Raw genomic sequence first — 12,879 nt, forward strand, 5'->3', positions numbered from 1 at the left:
TCTAAGATTTGGAAATTTTACTCGAATAATTTACATGACGTCAATAAAAAAATTCAAATATAATTTATCTAAATGTTCGAATCGTTTCAAATCATAATTTGATTCAGGTGGTTGTTGGAAAATTTCATATCTGTGCGCATCCTGAAAGGATGGCATTCTATGTTACTAACTGCATGATTCCTTTCTTTTCTGGCAAATTGATATGACGATTTTTATTCATCTGTAACGAAATAAGTAATTCTTGATGAAAAAGTGAACCTGGTATTGAATGATCAAGTATCGAAAATATTGTTTTCAATTATTTATTATTTTCAGAAGTACCTAATAACTTATGCATTATGTTGGAACAAAAGCTTTCAATTTTCACTGATAGCTATTCTTCCTTTTTGACAGAGTATGAAAAACAAGGAAAGGATGGGTTGGAAATAATAAAAATAAGAAACTTATTATGAATTGGATAACTTCCTGCATGGGAGGTACAATTTGAATTAATGGAATATTTTGTCATTGCCAGTGTTTCTCTAGAACAAAAATGTAAGGTTTATTGATTCTAAACTCGTATAATAATGAGTATTTACTCTATTTTTCGGTCACTTTTTCCTCTTATTCTTTACATATTGCATAGTTGATTGGAAACTCCTCGAAATTCAGAATATAGGTAATTGTAAATTTTGGTGAGCCGTACTTTGATGATCATTTAAAAGTATACATTCTGAGATTACGAAATTTCACTCAAATTTTCCAGTATTTATTTCACGTCAATATGAAAATTGATATAGAATTTATCTAAATGTTCGAATCTATTCAAGCACAAATTTGACTCAGGTGGTTGTTGGAAAATTTTATATCTGTGCCCATCTTGACAACATTCTATGTTGATAACTGCATGACAAATATTAACGTCGGTCTTTCATTTCTGGCAAAATGATTTGAACATTTTTATTCGTAACTAACAGAATTCATATTTCTTGATGAACAGGTATGCCTGAATAATTCAATATCGGAAAGATTTTATAAATATAAAAAATCGGCTAATTGGGGATCATTTATCCTAATACTGCTTACCGTATGTTCGTAAACCTCCCACTTCATGAAACTATTGAACTCGAAATTTGAAAAAAAAACCGTAAAAATTGAATTTTTACACAATAATCGTTATATCTTCTAAAATATTGGTTACAGCCCCATCAAATAAAAGCGTTTTTTATAGATCGAGCTGTGATCTAATACATATTGAGGTCTCAAGTCCGTATCTCGCCGTAAAAAGAATTGGAATATTATCAAAAATTTTTTTTTGAAAATTTCAGTTTACACCCAATAATTTCTGAAATGATTGACTAAACGCAGAACTGTAAGCATTTTCGTCATCTTCGTTAATGACTCAATTGATATGATGGTATAAAATTCCCATGTGGGAACTTTAAAAAAAATTTTTTTTTCAAGGGTTAGGTATGGAAAATTTGGGCAAATTTTTCTTTCAAAAAATTTTCAGGTGAGTGCGAAATTCGGGTAATTGTGGATTATTTATCCTTACACCGCTCGCCGATTGTTCGAATGAAAATTATTTTCTTCATTTCCAAATTGATTTTGAATTACTAAGAAACGTTAAAGTGAGTTGCTTAATCTGAAAATGATATCAACAGCAGTGTCGCTTTCGATTTGATTGCTTGAGAAGTAAAATGATTTCTGCATTATGTTTTCATCGTAGTAATCAGCATTTATGAGATCTTTGATCTCATGATGACATTTTTTCCAAATAGTATTATAATTATGGGAACCCCTATTCATAACTTTATTTGTACATAGTTGTATTACGCGCAATACAATATGAGGGTCAACGCAGAATACTACTCTCCAAGGGAAAAAGAAATCTTATTGTATTTCTTCAGAATTTCACAGTCGTCAATGCAGACATCCGTCGATCAGGAAGGAGGTCATTGGCGTGCGTGGAAATCCCTATTGTATTGTTCCAGGCAATATTTTTCTTGAGCACCTACTCGAATAAATTTATATTAGAAATTTCTATCGTGCATGACAATGAACATATAATTTAGAACTGTTTTTTTCATTATTTTGAATGAAATGGAATGTTCTACATTGAAAAAATCTATAAAAAAAATCACGAAAAATGAGAAATTTTATTTGATACAGTTTTGGAAATGATGAACATAAAATCACCAATCTGGTAGTTACACAATGAACATGAATCTAAAAAAAGTATGCAATGTTTTTTTTTACTTTCATAACTTCTAAACTCAGCTTATAGTTGTATTTTCCGCTAAAAATAACATATACATTAAAATCAAACGTTTTTTATTTTGTTACATAATTCTTCATATTTTTAATGTTTCACAAGATTCATTATTTGAATTTATGGAAATTAAATTGTAATTTGAAACAATGGGGATATGAAATTTATCTGCCACGCCGCTGAGGTGGTAATTATATAAAAATAAACCAACTCTCATGGTGATACCAATAACAATAAAGAGTTAAAGAGATTTTGTCGACAAAGGGGTCAAAGTGTAGTGTGGGAAATTTTAGAACAAAGGCAATCAATTTGAATATTGTTTGTAATTTTCTTGGTGTTTTCTACAAATACGGTAAGATCGGGAGGAAGAGATAGTGGACTAGATTAGTGACCTTGTTTTTGAAAAATTCATAGGAGACTTGGAAAACTCTTTCCCAATTTTTCTTACGAAACAACATCAAAGCTATTGAAGTTATGAAAATGAGGTTACGATTTGAATACTTCATTGTTTTTATGGTGACGGAAATATTGGCTAATTTTATTCGATATTTTTTTGAATAATCTATGGTCCTGGTTTTCGTATAATAAATTATAAATTTTTACAGCTTCCAATGCAACTTCATACACGTACAACCAATAGGAAAAGAACTCACAGTTTATGAAAATTTGAACTTGAAGCTTGGAAAAAACCGTAAAAATTGAATTTTTACACAATAATCGTTAAATCTTCTAAAATATTGGTCACAGCCCCATCAAATACAAGCATTTTTTATAGATCGAGCTGTGATCTAATACATATTGAGGTTTCAAATGCGTATTTCGCCGCAAAAATAATTGGCAGCCTCGAGAATATTATCAAAAATTTTTTTGAAAATTTCAGTTTACATCCTATAATTTTTGAAATGATGGACTGAACGCTGGACTGCAAGCATTTTTGTCATCTACGTTAACGACTCAATTGATATGATGCTATAAAATTCCCTTGTGGGAACTTTAAAAAAAAAAAAAATTTTTCAAGGGTTAGGTATGAAAAATTTGATGCAAATTTTTTGTATAAAAAATTTTCAGGTGAGTGCGGAATTCGGCTTATTGGGGATCATTTATCCTAAAATCGCTTACTGATTGCTCGTAGATCTCCCAGTTCATGAAAATTTTGAACTCGAAATTTGAATAAAAAACCGTAAAAATTGAATCTCTACTCAATAATCGTAATATCTTCTGAAATATTGGTCACAGCACTATCAAATATAAGCGTTTCTTATAGATCGAACTGTGATCTAAAACATATTGAGGTTTTAAGTCCGTATCTCGCCGCAAAAAGAATTGGCAGCCTCGAGAATATTATCAAAAATTGTTTTGAAAATTTCAGTTTACACCCTATAATTTTTGAAATGAAGGACTAAACGCTGAACTGCAAGTATTTTCGTCATCTACGTTAACGACTCGATTGATATGAAGGTATAAAATTCCCATGTGTGAACTTTAAGAAAAAATTTTTTTTCTAGGGTTAGGTATGGAAAATTTGAGGCAAATTTTTCGTATAAAAAATTTTCAGGTGTGTGCGGAATTCGGCCCCGATTGGTCGTAGACCCTCCAGTTTATGAAAATTTGAACTCGAAATTTGGAAAAAAAAACCGTAAAAATTGAATCTCCACACAAAAATTATTATATAACAGATCAGTTATAAATCAAGATAAACTATAAAATCTTATATGTGCAGCCACGATTACAGGATGAAATATTTCCAATTCATTCACTTTCCTTCCTTTCTCAATCAAGTGCATCAGATGTCATCTCACTTCGTGCTGCTTCATTTATGGAGCTGAGCTAACATCGGAAGTGCTAATGGGCTATGCGGTATTTCTTGGATATCGAATGGTGCATTCCGTTAATTTCAATGAAACCGCATCCTCTTTATTTCTATTCAAACTTATCAGACAGTCAGTCTCTGTTTTGAATGGTTAATATTGCAAAGTTTTGACGCAGTCAACTTAGAAATCTTTATTGTCCTTGACACAGTCAGTCATTATTTTATTTCAATGAATGAAAATGATATTGTTCGTGCATATTATTTATTATTTTCGATAAAAAACTTTAGGAATGATGCAAAGAAAGGCTTTGTTCATAAACTGAATGTCAGTGTGTTTGATGGTTCTCAAACTCAAAAGGCAACTTGCTAAAGATTCACAATTCACCACAACTGGAGACTGAATTTAACGCTTGATGTTCAAGTACTCAAACATTTCTGATTTGATCTTCACTAAGTTTTTGTCATAAATAACTTGAATCTTATCGTTTGGGACCATTTCGTACTCAATATTCGAAAAATGCAGATTTCTTGATGAAATTATTAAGGCTCTGTTCGGATTAAGTACGCTCAGAAATTAAATTAACATAATTTCCTCACCTGAAATCTGTTTTTTAGGTAAATATATTATTCTTGTTAGGATTCTCTCATTGTCTCTACAAAATTTCACCTTAAAATACAAATATGATTTCGAGGAAAATTTTGTATTTCAAATGTGGAAATAAAAGTCTCGAATTCTTTACTTGGTTAAAGGAAGCCCTTTGGATATATAGGGTGTTTTTTTCGAGGTATATAACTTTAAGTTGGCATTTCTGTTCAATATGGCGACCAATCTAACAGCTGTCAAGTGATTTATTCTCAGTTTGGTTTGGCAATTCATCATGAATAGACTCACGCCTGAACAACGCTTGCAACTAGTGCAATTTCATTTCGAAAATAATGGTTCTGTGTGGAATACGTATCGCGCACTACGTCCATTAGCGATGAAGCGCACTTGTGGTTGAATGGCTACGTCAACAAACAAAACTGCCGCATTTGGAGTGAAGCTAATCCTCAAGTGTATGTCGAAACACCGTTACATCCAGAAAAACTGACTGTTTGGTGCGCTTTATGGGCTGGTGGAATCATTGGTCCGTACTTCTTCAAAAACGATGATGGCCAGAACGTTAAAGTCAATGGTGATCGGTATAGAGCCATGATTACTAACTTTTTCATTTCTGAATTGAACAACCATGATGTCCAGGAGCTGTGGTTCCAACAAGACGGCGCAACATGTCACACAGCTCGTGCCACAATCGATTTATTGAAAGACACGTTTGGTGACCGCCTAATTTCACGTTTTGGACCTGTGAATTGGCCTCCAAGATCTTGTGATTTAACACCGCTAGACTTCTTTCTGTGGGGCTATGTAAAGTCATTGGTCTATGCGGATAAGCCACAAACCCTTGACAATTTGGAAGACAACATTCGCCGTGTAATTGCCGATATACGGCCACAAATGTTGGAAAAATTCATCGAAAATTGGACGTCCAGATTGGACTTCATCCGAGCCAGCCGTGGCGGTTATATGCCAGAAATCATATTTAAAATGTAATGCCACAAGATTATCTTGCGCATAAATAAAATTCATGTCAATCGAATAATCCATCGTTGTTTTATTGCAATTTGAAGTTCTATAGCTCTAAAAAAAACACCCTTTACAATTTAAATACAAGTCAGAATACGAATTGAATTTATAAAAAGGCCCACACTTCTTTCAAATATTACTGTTCTCGGTTCTGACATAATACTCTAATGTTGGCTACATTACTTCTCTAATTGAGGAAGAGTCATCCATTATAATTGACTAAATGAAATGTGACATCAATTTCTAAGTAATGGAGAATTCTCCTCAAAATCAGAATCATAAAAATATCTTTAGTACATAGGCGTATAACTTTGCTTCTGTAAATTTATTCCAAAATTCGAGGCTTTAGAAGAAGAAGAAGAAGACATATATAAAAAGGATATTAATTAATTTTTTTTTAATTTTAATTGGTTCAAAAATTATTGAGATTACAGGTGAAGTTAACATTCATGTAGTACCTACTGCGCATTCCATTATTTTCATTTACAAGTATCTTGAGTCTACGACTTAAGGAAAGGGTTCAACACCATAAATTCCTATTTATTCTACTTATCTGGCAGTCTCAACTTATTTCCGTTGCGTCCATTCTACTTTATTTGCGGAAAGATAATGAATAGTATGCTTTATACACGAAAATATTTGTCAGTGTATTTGCATCTCCGTATTCAACATTTAGAATCCAATAACTCGCGTGAATGTAAAAATAAAACAAATTTGGCTTTGAATTCCTGATAAATCTAGGCCATTCTTGAATTTGTGAGAAATATGTATGTATGCGAATTTATGAAAGTGCTTTATCTATGAGAATGTGTTATGTACCTTTTTTCTATAATTATCTTATGGGATTAACGTGAGCCTAAATTGATAAATTATTAGGTTTCAATAAATGAATAATGAGAAAATTCAATCAGGTGCAGTGTTTCATTTTAATAGAGGCCTATACGTTGTGATTAATGAAGGGGTATATTGTATTACTCTAAGAGAAGAAATCAATATGAAAAACTTCATAAATATATACGTATATTGTATTATGAGTACTTATATAGAAGTTTTCCTCTGTTCAGGAAGAATTGGTTCCGAGAAAGTGAGAGAATGCATTTTCACATCGATCATGAAATGTTATTGTTGAAGTTTTTATGGACAGGAAATGTTGATGCATTAACTTTCTTATTTTTTCTGGGGAAGATAGGAAAACATATACTTTGAAATCTCATGGACATATCAGATAAAATTTAATCTATAACAGGCCCATTGAAAAGTTCCCGGTCTACCGCAGTAAAACAAATTTTGTTGGCAAAATTCGATTTTATTATTATTATTATATTCAACAAAGTTACCTTCGAGGGCGATACAGCGATTATAGCGATCTTCAAACTTTTCAATACCATTTTTGTAGTACGATTTGTCTTTCGCTTCAAAATAGGCCTCAGTTTCAGCGATTACTTCTTCATTGGCGCTAAATTTCTTTCCAGCGAGCATTCTTTTGAGGTCTGAGAACAGGAAAAAGTCGCTGGGGGCCAGATCTGGCGAATACGGTGGATGCAGAAGCAATTCGTAGCCTAATTCATGCAGTTTTCCCATTGTTTTCATTGATTTGTGACACGGCGCATTGTCTTGATGAAACAGCACCTTTTTTTCTTCAAATGGAGCCGTTTTTTAACGATTTTATCCTTTTAACGATCCAATAACGCTATATAATAATCGCTGTTGATGGTCTAGCCCTTTTTGAGGTAATCAATGAATATTAGACCTTGCGCATCCCAGAATACTGATGCCATAACCTTGCCAGTTCACTGTTGGGTTTTTCCTCGCTTTGTATTCGATTCATCGTGTGCAGTCTACTCAGCTGACTGTCGATTAGACTCCGGAGTGAAATGATGTAGTCATCCATTGTAACATATTCGACAGACCCCGGAAACTCTGCATTAAGCCAAGATTTTGCTTCAATTGTATTTTTTCCCTTCAAAAAAGCAATATTTTATCACCACAAACAAAACAAAAGTAGCTACACTCACAACGCAATAACTCACAAACTAATGGTCGGACTGCTGTCAAATTTTGACACGTATCATTTGAAGGTTGGTACTAACTAAAAATCATATGGATTTAATACTATCACCATCATCTGTGCATCAAACCGGGGAATTTTCAATTGGCCTGATAAGTGATAACTTGATAGTAAGAAAATTTTCTTCAAATGTGGAGACTATAATTCGCAATTAGTAACTGTGTTTCAAAGATGAACATTAGATATGTCCAAAAATGAAGCTCAGAAATTTACTTTCAAATTTGCCTACAATACATCGAATAGTAAGTTGATCAACTGATTAATAACTTCTACGAATATTCACAAAAGAGCACTGATTTTGATAAAAAGAATTGAACAATTCCTTAACATTGTTGAAGCCTATATCTTTCCTTGATCGATTGATCTGAAAGGATATAACAAATGTCAAAAAGTAATACACAATATACATATCAATTTCAAATTGTAGCATGCTCAACGCTTAATCAATGAATGCTCCACCCTCAGGAGATTTTTTGAATGCATTTTTAGGAATGTGCTATGCGCAAATTCTCTTTCTTTTCTATGAGCCGAAAACGGTTGCTTCGTAGCGCCAATTTGAATTTTGTACCGAGAAAAATTCTGGCGGAACCATATCAGGGAAGTAAGGGTGTTTTTTCAAGAACACCCTCAAAAGTCGCCAGTTTCATCTCAAAATTTTTCAAGACTTATTTCAACAATAACATATTCATTGCTTTCAACTGAGCATCTATGGTTAAACCATAGAATCACCTAAATGGAAGTGATACCATAGAAGAAATCAATCCAAACTTCTCAGCTTCTCACTTTCCAAGAACGATATTATACTGTTGAATACTCTCATATCTAAGGAGTCTTTTGATGGACCGACAGCTATTCCTAATCTTGGATTCATTGCTCGGCATTAAAATATTGACCTTTGACAACCTATACATGTCAATTATATAAACATAATATAATTTCGAAAGCTTATTCCCCATGAAGGATTCAGTTGTGCCTGTTCGATAAATATTGACAAGAGATAATTCTATACTTCCGTTTAAAACTTATATCGAGATCGGGATAAAATGGATTTATCTCAAGACGAAAATGGGGTAAGCATTCCATCACTGCAAAAGGCTTTGACTGAATCAATTTATTTTTTTTTTTGAATAAATAAAATTTTAGAAATTCAGTTCTTTACAAACCCCTTAAAGATTAATTTATTTCTTTTTTTTATCTGTGACTTGAATTATTAGAATGACATTCTATAAGTTAAACCCTTAACTTAGCGACAGAAAAATTTATCTCATAATTTTTAATGTTGCAACAAGAGTGAACCTTTTAGACAACTAGCTTTACGAGACCGTTTTGCTATTAATATTCACCTGAAAATGAGTTTACTCAGCTATAAGGTCATGAAATACATTATTAAATTTTTTCCAAATGCAAGTTATTGGAATTTATTGCATATTATCGTTTAATTCTCGATGTAAGTCTACAAAGTTGAGAGCAAAGTAGTTCTTCTCCAAGTCAATGAGTATATTTCATAAGGAAATCACAAACACCTATGATATTTCAGTTTTCTCCATGGAACAAACGTTTTCTACTTTATTTTTAACAGTTGTTCGAATAAACCTTGCTGAACATTAGACAGTGTGGCAACATGTGGTAGTAAAATTTTTTTAATGGTCGTACTTACTCTACGAAATCTTCAGAAGTGAATTTATCACCGAAACACGTCATTAATCTGAAGAAATAGACTAAATGAATTCCTGTGATAATTAACCTATTTCGATCAGATGAAGGAATTGTGAGAGTCTTTCTTGAAATTCTAATTTTAAGCGTGTACAAAGTGCATTTGTTAATTTCTCGGTAAGAGAAGGTCATTAAATGCTAGAGTAAATGACACAGGTCTCATTTTGATCGAATGGGTTGAAAATACAGGGATGGATGCTCATTTATTAGAGAATTATTTGATTTGAATTTCTGCATTCTTAGTTATTTTAGAAACCTTAGCCATATACTTGTCTTATAGCTATAGTAGATAAAACAATTAAAATATATGTTTTGAGTCAAAACTCAATGTTTTGACGTTGAAAAATTACTTGGCATGACTGAAGAATCTTCATAACGAGTGTATTATTTAGAAAAGGGCCTACTTCAAACACCAAAGGCAGTGGTAAGTAGGTAATTTTACTGATGCACAAATCACTTACTGAAGTCTCCACAATAATTCATTGAATTAATTCAAAAAAATTATGAAACAAAAAATAATTCGATTATTATGTGCTATTATTTATTTACAGAATTTCCAAAGAAAATATTGAATATGAACGTATAGTGAATACAAATATTTATAGTAATACCGATAAAGCGATGATCTATGCATATTCAAAGCTCTCGCAAAGTCGGGATCATCACGAACAGATTTTTTTTTTGTCATATCTTGAGGAATCTTATTCTTTTTTAATCATGATTACTGTTTCTTATATTGTTTTAAATGAATTTTTGTATTTGTTTTCACTCAATCAAGCTTTTTTTTTTGTTTTTACTAATTTTTCAAGAGTTTTATAGTTTATACTCAACTCTGTATTTATAGTAATAATAATAATAATAATAATAATACCCGTTCCACGTTCTTCTCAAATATAAACTTTCATATTAGAAATATGTATAGGTTGCTTTTTTCGAGGTATACAACTTTAAGTTGGCATAACTGTTCAAGATGGCGACCGATTTAACAGCTGTCAAGTGATTTATTCTCAGTTTGTTTTGACAATTCATCATAAATAGATTCACGCCTGAAAAACGCTTGCAAATAGTGCAATTTTATTTCGAAAATAATGGTTCTGTGCGGAATACGTATCGCGCACTATACGTCCATTAGCGATGAAGCGCACTTCTGGTTGAATGGCTACGTCAACAAACAAAACTGCCGCATTTGCAGTGAAGCTAATCCTCAAGTGTATGTCGAAACACCGTTGCATCCAGAAAAACTGACTATTTGGTGCGATTCATGGGCTGGTGGAATAATTGGTCCGTACTTCTTCAAAAACGATGATGGCCAGAACGTTACAATTAATGGTGATCGGTATAGAGCCATGATTACTAACTTTTTTATTCCTGAATTGAACAACCATGATGTCCAGGAGCTGTGGTTCCAACAAGACGGCGCAACATGTCACACAGCTCGTGCCACAATCGATTTATTGAAAGACACGTTTTGGACCTGTGAATTGGCCTCCAAGATCTTGTGATTTAACACCGCTAGACTACTTTCTGTGGGGCTATGTAAAGTCATTGGACAATGCGGACAAGCCACAAACCCTTGACCATTTGGAAGACAACATTTGCCGTGTTATTGCCGATATACGGCCACAAATGTTGGAAAAAGTCATCGAAAATTGGACGTCCAGATTGGACTACATCCGAGCCAGCCGTGGCGGTCATATGCCAGAAATCATATTCAAAATGTAATGCTACAAGATTATCATGCGGATAAATAAAATTCATTTCAATCAAATAATCCATCTTTGTTTTATTGCAATCTAAAGTTCTATAGCTCTAAAAAAGACACCCTTTATATTCTTCAATGACCATGAATCGAACACGTTCATTCGAATGATGCCCCTTTAGTCAATTTATTGCTCTTCTCTAATATTCTTATGTTACTTTGAAAAAGCGATTCTCATTTCAGACAAACGTCTTTCGTTGAAATTTCGTATTCATATCAAGTTCCTTTGTTAGCCAGGTAAGAAATTTTATTATCAAAAAGTTCTCGAGAGAAATCACACATCACCGCACTTCAATTGTTTCAGAAGAATATAAGAAACGATAAGAAATCAACTAAAGTCTCCTCAGTCGTAAAAGGAACAAATCTCTATTTGTAATCTCTGACCAGAGTGAGCCCGTAGACGAATCATTCATATTAAATAATATAGTCATATCCGTTTCCTTTTCCACTAACAACGTTTATGATTCCTTATTAAATAAGCCGCCCATACTTAAATTGCCATCTAATTCTCTACGTGTGAGTATTTTTGTTGGATCAGAATTCATAATCGGGTATTATGACTTTGCTAATTAAGAGGCAGAAGAGGTCATCTCTTATTTTGCCTCACCTGGGGCAACGATATTAAATTATATGCTCACCTAAGCTTGGATATAATTGACTGTTCGAGTAGAGTTAATCAGCGATTTTATTAATTGTCGAATATTTGATGAATTGATTTATTTGGTCGTATACATATATTACAGGGCAACAACAAAAAATGTTTTTTTGGTGCCTGGCATTTTAAAGCTGATTTTAACTATATTTGGGACCCCAAATCTGTACAGGGTGGGCAAATTTCGATGTTTTAGCACTACAACTTTTAACACAGAGGTGATAGACAAAATCTGATACCCATTTCTCGGTCTCTTTTTCTGAGAAACTAATAAGGGTAGTATTCATTTTTTACCACCTTCTTTTGTTTCCGAGTTATAAGCGAAAATTGGAAAAATGACGATATCGAAAAACATTTATATCTCCGCTAATACTGATGATAGAGATCTGAAATTAAAACATCATACAGGCACTTTTTTACGTAGAATCCAGTGGCGTGCTCGTCTTTTCAAAAGGGTTTTTAATTACGAAGCTATGACCCAAAGTTATGTTTTTTCGAATGAGAACACTAGATTTCTATGCTATTTTTTGAAAGCTCAATTTTTCCTGATTTCAGAAAAAGATACCGAGAAGTGGGTATCAGATTTTGTCTATCTCCTCTGGTTTGAAAGTTGTAGTGCTAAAACATCGAAATTTGCCCAACCTGTACATGCAATCTGTTTTTTTCGATTAGCTCTACTTTCATATACATCAACTCATCTACCAATGTTGGTTTCATTCAGTATATTAATTTATGAGAGTTCTAAAATTATTATTGTTATTCATTAATGTTGGTACAATGGTTTTATTGTCAGCCTGTAATTGAGTAAATTCCAGGTGAATCTATAAGTAGTGGAACCATTGCCTATCAGGTATCTGAACTGACTTTTTTAATCCCCTAACTCGGGTGAGTAAGAGAAAAAATCATTCTTCCTCCGTTACATATAAAGTTGGGCGGGCTTAATGAAGCAATTTGTTAAGGCACTTGATAAAAATGGGTCATGTTTTGCATATATAGGGGTAA

General features: G+C 32.8%; 1 protein-coding gene across 1 annotated transcript in view; it reads left to right on the forward strand.

Annotated features, from left to right (window-relative positions):
- Nucleotides 1-476: 476 nt before the first annotated feature.
- LOC123678759 overlaps nt 477-12,879 on the forward strand; it is a 38,684-nt gene continuing 26,281 nt past the window's right edge. Inside the window, exon 1 of the mRNA XM_045615957.1 lies at nt 477-534. Within this exon, the coding sequence (XP_045471913.1) occupies nt 492-534 (43 nt within the window). The 5' untranslated portion in view covers nt 477-491. The remainder of the gene's footprint in view (nt 535-12,879) is intronic.

The sequence above is a fragment of the Harmonia axyridis genome, chromosome 4, assembly GCF_914767665.1.
Source record: "Harmonia axyridis chromosome 4, icHarAxyr1.1, whole genome shotgun sequence".
Taxonomy (NCBI): Eukaryota; Metazoa; Arthropoda; class Insecta; order Coleoptera; family Coccinellidae; genus Harmonia; species Harmonia axyridis.